The 9,096-nt window shown below is 48.9% G+C and overlaps 1 protein-coding gene across 1 annotated transcript; it reads left to right on the top strand.

Annotated features, from left to right (window-relative positions):
* Positions 1-20: 20 nt before the first annotated feature.
* CNGA4 (cyclic nucleotide gated channel alpha 4) lies at positions 21-8,804 on the top strand. Its single transcript, XM_012654281.1, has 7 exons — positions 21-182; positions 3,856-4,093; positions 4,232-4,333; positions 4,547-4,653; positions 4,899-5,544; positions 6,298-6,647; positions 8,276-8,804. The coding sequence occupies exons 2-7, from the start codon at positions 4,032-4,034 to the stop codon at positions 8,737-8,739; spliced, it is 1,731 nt and encodes a 576-aa protein (XP_012509735.1). The 5' UTR covers positions 21-182; positions 3,856-4,031; the 3' UTR covers positions 8,740-8,804.
* Positions 8,805-9,096: the final 292 nt, after the last annotated feature.

The raw sequence follows: 9,096 nt of genomic DNA, 5'->3' as shown, positions 1-9,096 counted from the left end.
CAACGATCGAGCGAAGGGGCGGGGTCGCTGACCCCACTCCGAGGGAGGAGTACCGCCTCTTCCCTAGGTTCCGCCCCTTCGTGCTTAAACCCCGCCCCTCTGAAGGACTCCGGCGTGTCATAGGGGAAGACCTCTGGGGAGGCGGAGGCCCGGAGGGGCCGGGTGGAGCCTGGGAAGGAAAGGTCGAACCAGAGGGCAGAAGGCCGGACCGAAGGAGGGACGGGACATTTAGAGGAAAGACCAGAAGGGCGGGGCTTAGGAGAGGGACCGGGACGGAAGAAACACTAGAGCGAAGGGGCGGGACCACAGGTCCTGGGCGGTGCTTAGAGTGGAAAAGTGGGCCTGGAAGGGGCTGGGCTGGTACGAAAGGGTGGGTCTGAGGGGAGGGCCTGCAAAAGAGCCGAGCCCTAAGAAGGGTGACTGCATTCAGGTTCATTTCTACTTTAGTACCCTAGCGGTGACCGCCCCAGGCTCCCCTAACACCTATGTGCTGTGTTGCTCTGTGAGCCCTTGGGAACGCTCTCAGAAGAAGTGCCTACATGTCAGGCTGTATTCCAGATCAGTTAGAACCAGTCTCTACCATTCAGGACTTCAGCCCTTTAACCAGACACAGACAATTGCAACGTAGTGTAATAAGTTCTATAGTAGGAGAGCCATCTAGAAGCAGCACTTAGCATGATTTGAGGATATAGAGAATGAGGGGAAGGAAAAGCAAAGGGGTTTAGGGAAGAATTCCAGGAGGAGTTGAGTCTTGGGAATCAAGCAAAAGTAAGATAAACTAAGAGAAATGAAAGTTTTGGATAAGGTCTGTAGTTTAAAGTATTGTATCAGTGTTGAATACATGTTTTTGATCATTGTACTGTGGTTGTATAAGATGATAACGTTAGGGGAACATGGGTAAGGAATTTACAAGAACTCTCTGCATTATTTTTGCAAATTTTCTGTAAGCCTAAAATTAGTTCAAAATAAAAAATATTTAAAAAGAAATAGAAGTTTCAGACCAAAGATCAGCATATACCAAGGCAAGGAATAATAGACAACGTGGAGGAGTGTTCTGGGAAGTGCAATAAGTACATTGTATCTGAAACCTAGGGAACATGCAGAGGAAACATTGTGAGATGAGGCTGAAGATACAGACAGGCATCGGGTACTGGAGAGCTTTGTAAGCATGTTAAGATATTTAGATTTTCTCCTTGGGATGATAGAGAGCTATAAAGAATTTTATACATGGCCAGATTGATAGTGAGGGGGCCTTTGTAAAAGACCAGACAAGAGCTGATAAGGCCCAAAGTAGGGTAGTAAAAATACAGAGAAGTAGACATGTGGACATTAGAAGGTAGGTCACTAGGGCTTGATAATTGGGTGAATATGAAAGGAAAAATAAGGGGAAGGATTAAAAATTGATTCTTAGCTTATATACATTTGAAAATAGGCAAAACTAAACTATGGCATTAGAAGTCAGGATAGTGATTATCCTTGGAAAAGCATTGACTGGAACGGGGCAGAGTGGGGCTCCTGAGGCACTGGTAAGTTGTATCTTGATCTGAGTGCTGGCTGCACAGGTATGTTGAGTTTTTGAAAATTTATCAACCTATATACTTAGGAAATGTGCACCTTTTTATGTGTTTGTTTGTTCTGGTTACTATGCTGTGTAACGAAGCACCCCAAACTTAGTGTCACAAAACAATAGCCATTTTGTATGCTCAAAGATTCTGAAAATCGTAGAAGACACAGCAGGAATGTCTTGTCTCTATTCCATGATGTCTGCATCCTCATCTAGGAAGCTCGAACACCTGGAATTGACTTGAGGCTGACGGTTGGAACCATATGCAGGCTTCTCCAGTCACATGTCTAGTGTCCGAGCTGGGACAACTCAAAGGCCGAACTCAGCCAAGAACTGTCAAATAGAACTTCTCAAAACGTGGTGGCTAGGTTCCAAGAGGGAGCATCCTGAGAGGGAGCTACCAGACAACAAGCATGTCAAGAGAACCAGCAGGAAGTTGCATGGCCTTGTATGATCTAGCCTTAGAAGTCAGTCACACAACATCACTCCTGCTATACTCTATTGGTTGAAACAGTCACAAAGTAGCAGTGTCAAAGAATTTGTGGCCATTTTTTTAAAACTGCCACAATGTTATACGATAACAATAATAAATACTAGTCCTAAATTTTGGGATAAAAGGACAGAGATAGGAATTATAAGAGAAAAAGTAGGTAAGGGAATATAATGAGCTTAGTTATAGACCCAGTGAGTTAAAGGTGACTGTGGGATATCCAAGTGGGGATATCCAGTAAGCAGTTAGCAATGTAGATAACTGCAGCTCAGGGAAGTTCTTGGGAGCCATTGGATGGGAAATGAAGTCCTGTGGGTGACCAAGATCAACCAGAAAGAGTTAGGAGGCTAGAAAAAGAGGAAAGCCTAGGACAAAGTCCTTAAAAACACTACATAGAAGGGATGGGCAGAGGATCTTATGAAAGAGACTAAGAAGAAATAAACAGAAGACCAAGAAATTATGGCATTACAAAGGATTTTATTCATTTTGTTGCATTATTGTGAATATTATCTTTGCATTTTAATAGTTATAATACTTTTAAAAAAGAAATTATGGCATCACAGAACAACACAAATCTGATCCTATCACTTAATTGTGCAAAACACTTCATGGATTCTTCATTGCCTTTGGGCAAAATCCAAGCTTTATAACGTGGCTGACAAAACTCTTCTTGAGCTGGCCTCTGTCTGTTATTCAGCCTCATCTCTCACCACTACCACCCTAGCTCCTCTAAAATAAGCCAAATGATGTTCCCCCAGTCACCCTGCTTTTTGATGTCTCTATGCCTTTGCATACTCTGTGCACTCTGCCTCTAATGTTTTTCACCTTCGTATCTCTATACCTAACTCTTATTCATCCTACAGAAGCCAGGCTCAGTTGGGAACCCTTCCCATGTACTGTAATAGCCCTGTGTGTGTCCACCTAGTAGAGTACTCATCAGTATCCTGGCAACAACTTCCCTTGTGTAATTTCCTGATATGTAATTACCTGTCTACCTCTTTCCCCTACCACACTGTGAGCTTCTAGAGGGCAGGGAGTGTGTCTCATTCACCTTTAATCCAAAGTACTTATCACAATATTGGCCTGGCATATAGTGAGTGTTCTAGTTTTGACTTGTTGACTGAGAAAGATGATAGTAGACAAAGTCAAATCAGGTTAAGGGAGAATTTATAGGGTTTTTGTTTGTTTTGGTATGGAAGATATTAAAGCATGTTCATAGAAAGGGAAAAGCTAAAAGAGGTTGAAGATCCATAAAACACATAGAATAACTGGTGGTATCAGGCACTAGGGGTAACAGGAAGGGACAAGGACAAAAGCACCCTAGGATGGCCCCCATCACACCATCCAGCAGGAAGGAGGGAAGGCAGACATGGATGTAGATAAGGGTAGGATATAGGTAAGAATGTAGATAATGAAAACAGAGCTTATGTCTGATGTGGGAGGCATCTCTGTCCCTAGAGACTACTCTAGCACCTGACATAGATGAGCGATTCAGTAAATAGTTGTTAAATAAATAAATAATGAGGCCCAAGCAGAGAACTCCCACAAAGTAAAACAGAGTGATTGTCTGAGCCTACACTAAAATTCAGGTTCCCCTGAACTAGAAGACCCCTATGTAACTCAGTTTGGGGTGCAGGGAGGGAAGGAGGAAGGCAGAAACAAGGCCCAGGCTTCCCTCTGAGGCATGCACCTCCCTACCCTCTCCAGGGACCTCATTAGAGGTGTTTAGCTGGGCAGGTGCAAGCACAGGCCCTGGGAGACAGGGCAGGGTACAGGAGCTACACTCTCTCCACCCCTTCAGTAGCTGCTAGCCCTGGCTGTGTTGCTAAGAGCTAAGAGCGTCAGAGACGAAGAAGTCACAGCTGGAACCCAAGGGCAGCTCTTCCAGGCTGTTAGACACTAGCCCCCACCTCCCAAAGCTTCCTGGAGGCAGAGAGACCCTGGATATCTCACATCCCAGCATCAGGCCACAGAACCATGAGCCAGGACAGCAAAGTGAAGACAACAGAATCCAGTCCCCCTGCCCCATCCAAGGCCAGGTGAGAAGTTCTGGTCCCCTGGGTTGGATCTGTCCACCTCACTCCACAGAGCCTCATTCCTCTTGGTGCCTTCAGTCATAATCACAGCATGGAATGTCTGGTGAATAAATAAAGCAAGATCTCCCTTCTTATTCACAGGAAGTCGATACCTGTCCTGGACCCATCTGGGGATTATTACTACTGGTGGCTGAACACGATGGTCTTCCCAGTAATGTATAACCTCATCATTGTCGTGTGCAGGTTTGGCTGGGGCGCTAAGGGAGGGGCCTTAAGCCCACAAGAGGGCGAGGGCTAAAGAGTGAGGCGGAGGAGAGGGGCGGGCCCTTGGGCGGGGCTCAAAGGAGGGACGGTGCCCATGCAGGGCCCAAGGCCCAGTGCTGAGGGGCCTGGGGAGACCACCTCACACATACACAGGGTGCCCTTAAGCCAATCGCTTCTATCCCCGCCCTGCAGAGCCTGCTTTCCCGACTTGCAGCATGGTTATCTGGTGGCCTGGTTGGTGCTGGACTACACGAGTGACTTGCTGTACCTACTGGACATCGTCGTGCGCTTCCACACAGGTCAGTGAGCTCCTAGGATTGACCCTTTGCTTTGTTCCCTTTCCAAAGAAAGCCTCTTAGAAACAAAAAAGAGCCGCCCTCCCTGATAGCACTTTCACATGCCTCTGTGCTCAACAACATCCCCATGCTCACCTCAGAAACCCTGGAGCCTTCACCGTGTCCCTGTGCCCACCTCCCTGTCCTACTCTGGCCTGCCCACCCTCACCCACTGTTGACCTCAGCCTTGCCTCCCTCCCTTTTCCCAGGATTCTTAGAACAGGGCATCCTGGTGGTGGACAAGGGTAGGATCTCACGACGCTACGTTCGCACCTGGAGCTTCTTGTTGGACCTGGCTTCCCTGGTGCCCACGGATGTGGCCTACGTGCGGCTGGGCCTGCACACACCCATGCTGAGGCTAAACCGCTTTCTCCGTGCGCCTCGCCTCTTCGAGGCCTTTGACCGCACAGAGACCCGCACAGCTTACCCCAACGCCTTTCGCATCACCAAGCTGATGCTCTACATTTTCGTCGTCATCCATTGGAACAGCTGCCTGTACTTTGCGCTGTCCCGGTACCTAGGCTTCGGGCGTGACGTGTGGGTGTACCCGGACCCTGCGCAGCCTGGCTATGAGCGCCTGCGGCGCCAGTACCTCTACAGCTTTTACTTCTCTACGCTGATCCTGACCACGGTGGGTGACACACCGCTGCCCGCCCGGGAGGAGGAGTACCTCTTCATGGTGGGCGACTTCCTGCTGGCTGTCATGGGTTTCGCCACCATCATGGGTAGCATGAGCTCTGTCATCTACAACATGAACACCGCAGATGCGGCTTTCTACCCAGATCACGCGCTGGTGAAAAAGTACATGAAGCTGCATCACATCAACCGCCGGCTGGAGCGGCGAGTTATTGACTGGTGAGAATGCTGGGCTTCCAGACCAGGACAGGGATAGGGTATGCGGTAGAACCTGAGGGAGGTGACTGGGTTCCCATTGCTCATGGGCTAGGTAAGGCAGTCAAAATGTGGCATTCATTAGTGGGACTTGGAAAGGAATGTCCTCAATTAAGGGAGTCGGGACTGGGGGGAGGGGTGGGTAAGAGATGGATAGGGAGAGGAGCTCATACACAAGGAAGGATAACACAGAGACCAGGGAGTGGGAACTGCCATTGCGCGAGAGGGCTCCGAAGGCTCTGGAGGGAGTGGGAGAAGGGCAATACCACCCCCGCAAGAGAGGGCCAACCACAAGATGGTTGACTGTGTGTGATGATAATCTATACTTTGGACTAAACAAAAGGAAGTGTCACAGAGTTGGGGAACCAGAGCAGAGAGTCTCTAGAGAGGATGGGGGCTTGGTGACTGAAGTAGCTATCAATGGGGGTGGTATAAGACATCACAGATTGGTGGGTGGGGTAGAGTCTGACAGGAGGTAAAGGATATCTTATTTGTTGTCAAGTGATGGAGGCTTCCATAACCTGGGTGAGGTAGAAGCAGTCAAAACATATCTGTGACCTGGAAAGGAGATTAGCCAACGGTCAGGAACTTCCATGCCCCCTGTGAGATCTCAGTATGGTTGGACTCTTGGCTGAAGCTGAGCTGAGGCCCAGTGGAAGGCGGTGGAGGCAGGCAGGTAGGGGGCTGTTAAGGAAATGACACTGCACTTACTCCCAGGTACCAGCACCTACACATCAACAAGAAGATGACCAATGAGTTAGCCATCTTACAGCACTTGCCCGAGCGGCTGCGAGCTGAAGTGGCTGTATCTGTACACCTGTCTACGCTGAGCCGGGTACAGATCTTCCAGAACTGTGAGGCCAGCCTGCTGGAGGAGCTGGTGCTGAAGCTGCAGCCCCAGACCTACTCACCAGGCGAATATGTCTGTCGCAAGGGGGACATTGGCAGGGAGATGTACATCATCCGCGAGGGTCAACTGGCTGTGGTGGCAGATGATGGCGTCACACAGTATGCTGTGCTTGGTGCAGGACTCTACTTTGGGGAGATCAGCATCATCAACATCAAAGGTGGGCCCCTCAGCATTTGTTACCAGGACAGGGCTGGGGAGAAGGATAGGGACAGCAGAACCCAGTGCTGGGACCAGATGGTACTTCAGGGCCTACAGAGTAAGGAAATCTAGCCCTTACCTGAGTCACTAGATGGCTCAGGAGAGAAGCAGGACATGGAAGATCTGTTCCCCGAGAAGAAGCTGGGCCAAGGTCAGTGAACAGGCTGGGTCTTGGAAGACAGAGTAGACATGCTCTGTGGGTATTGACCAAAGGCATCAACAGACCACTGGAAAGGGACAGAGATAATAATAATAGCTAATATTTATTACATGCTTACTACATGCCCTGTTCTAAGTGCTTCACATGTATCAACTCATTAAATTCTCACAGCACCTGTATAAGGTAGGTACTATTCTTATTCCTGTTTTCTTAAAGATAAGGAAATCAAACTCAGAGAGTTTTGGTAATTTTCCCAAGGTTACACAGGTACACACAATTGGAATTAGTAGAAAGAACAACTCTCTCACAACCAACTGGAAAGGTAGAAGAGAAGAAATTCCCGTTTACTCACCATCAATTCTGGGCCAAGACAGTTACTCTACACTGGCTCATTTTTTCCTCTTCTCAGCCCTGTGCAGTAGGAGTTGTTATGCCTAATCACAGGTAAAGAAACCTGGCCATGGGAGAGGCGAAAGCCTGGAAAGGGGGTGAGTGCACTGTCGCTGACTAGGGCTACACGTGCTCTAGACTGGCTCTCTCAGCCTGAGGATTCCAACCTCAAGTAGTTCTGAAGGCCTCACATCTGTCCCCCAACAACCCCCTCAAGCTCCACATCCTGTATGTGGTTGGCTGCTGTCTGCTTGACTTTGGACAAGTCACTTCCCTATTTAGATCAATTTTCTCACCTACCTAGTGAAGATGACATTGAAAACCCAAAGAGTTATTTGTGAGAGTAAATGAGCTATGTGGGTGAGACATCCAGTACAGTGCCTGGCACATGGTACGTGTTCAAGAAATGGTAGCTCCCCTCCCCTTTTCTAAGGCCCTTCTAGCTCTCAGACTTTGCAGCATTCAGCCTATCCTGTCTTCCCACCCACTCCCCACCAGCATAACCTGACTCTCTCCTTTCCCCATTCTCCCTATCCCCTGCATTTCAGCCACTCTGAACTACTTACTGTTTTCTGCATCCACCTGACTCTTTTCTACCTTTTTCCCTCGGCTCATTCTCCTCCCTCTGGCGATAGTTGCTCCCTCATGCTTCCCCTCCTTCCCTAGTTACTTTCGACTCTGTTCAAGCATCCCACCTTCAGGCTTCCCTAAATTCCCTGCCTTACAGCTTGGTAGGGGCTCTTTGCCTATATTCCCACAATAACCTGATGCATATGTGTACTGTGTAACAGCCATACTGTTATGTAACTATTCTATTACATGCCTATCTCCTCTAGATTGTGAATTCTTTGAGGCAGGTCAATGATAACCCACCCAGCACAGAGCCTGGTCCCCAGTACATTACTGAGTGAAAGAATTAATGAGGCAGAAGAAGAGACTCAAAAGCACAAATATGGAGTTGGGGGTCCTGGTTCAGGAGTGAAATGTCACCGCTCTGCCCCCTCCTAACTATCCTCCCATATTCCCATGGGCCACAGGGAACATGTCTGGGAACCGCCGCACCGCCAACATCAAGAGCCTAGGTTATTCAGACCTGTTCTGCCTGAGCAAGGAGGACCTGCGGGAGGTGCTGAGTGAGTATCCACAAGCCCAGGCAGTCATGGAGGAGAAGGGACGTGAGATTCTGCTTAAAATCAACAAGTTGGATGTGAATGCCGAGGCAGCTGAGATTGCCCTACAGCAGGCCACTGAGTCCCGGCTCCGAGGCCTAGACCAGCAGCTCGATGATCTACAGACCAAGTTCGCTCGCCTCCTGGCTGAGCTGGAGTCCAGCGCACTTAAGATCGCTTACCGCGTCGAACGGCTGGAGTGGCAGACTCGAGAGTGGCAGATGCCCGAGGACCTGGCTGAGGCCAATGATGAGAGAGAAGCTGGGGAGGAGGGAACTTCCAAGGATGGGGAGGGCAGGGCCGGCCAGGGGGGACCCCCAGGTCCAGAGTGACTGCATCCCCATCCCCAGGACTCCCACCTCTGAGTAAATCCAGATTTGTAGGAAAGCCTGCCTGCAGAAATTCTTCCATCCTGTCTGCTAGGTCACAGAGATGGGACCATATTGGTCTATAGATGCCCAGCTCGAGGTGTAGGAGTATAGCACATATTCATCCTCCACTTACCAGTAGTACACACACACGCAGTTGCACATACACATGCTGGTCCCAAGACTGTGCATTCCATCCAAAATGCTCTGAAGTTTCCATTCGGAAAGTGTACATGCTTTCTCACAAGCAGAGATATGTCTTACATTCATATAATATATGCACACATTCAGCCATGCTCCTCCTAAACACACATATGCTGA

The sequence above is a fragment of the Propithecus coquereli genome, unplaced genomic scaffold (assembly GCF_000956105.1).
Source record: "Propithecus coquereli isolate 6110/MARCELLA unplaced genomic scaffold, Pcoq_1.0 Scaffold44, whole genome shotgun sequence".
Lineage (NCBI taxonomy): Eukaryota > Metazoa > Chordata > Mammalia > Primates > Indriidae > Propithecus > Propithecus coquereli.
The sequence above is the reverse complement of the archived record's forward strand: the minus strand, read 5'-3'. Positions and strand labels throughout refer to the sequence as shown.

Coding starts and splice junctions, on each gene's coding strand:
- CNGA4 (XM_012654281.1), top strand. CDS start 4,032: ATGAGCCAGGACAGCAAAGTGAAGACAACAGAATCCAGTCCCCCTGCC. Junction 5,545..6,297: donor GAGCGGCGAGTTATTGACTG/GTGAGAATGCTG, acceptor ACTTACTCCCAG/GTACCAGCACCTACACATCA. Junction 6,648..8,275: donor CAGCATCATCAACATCAAAG/GTGGGCCCCTCA, acceptor CATGGGCCACAG/GGAACATGTCTGGGAACCGC.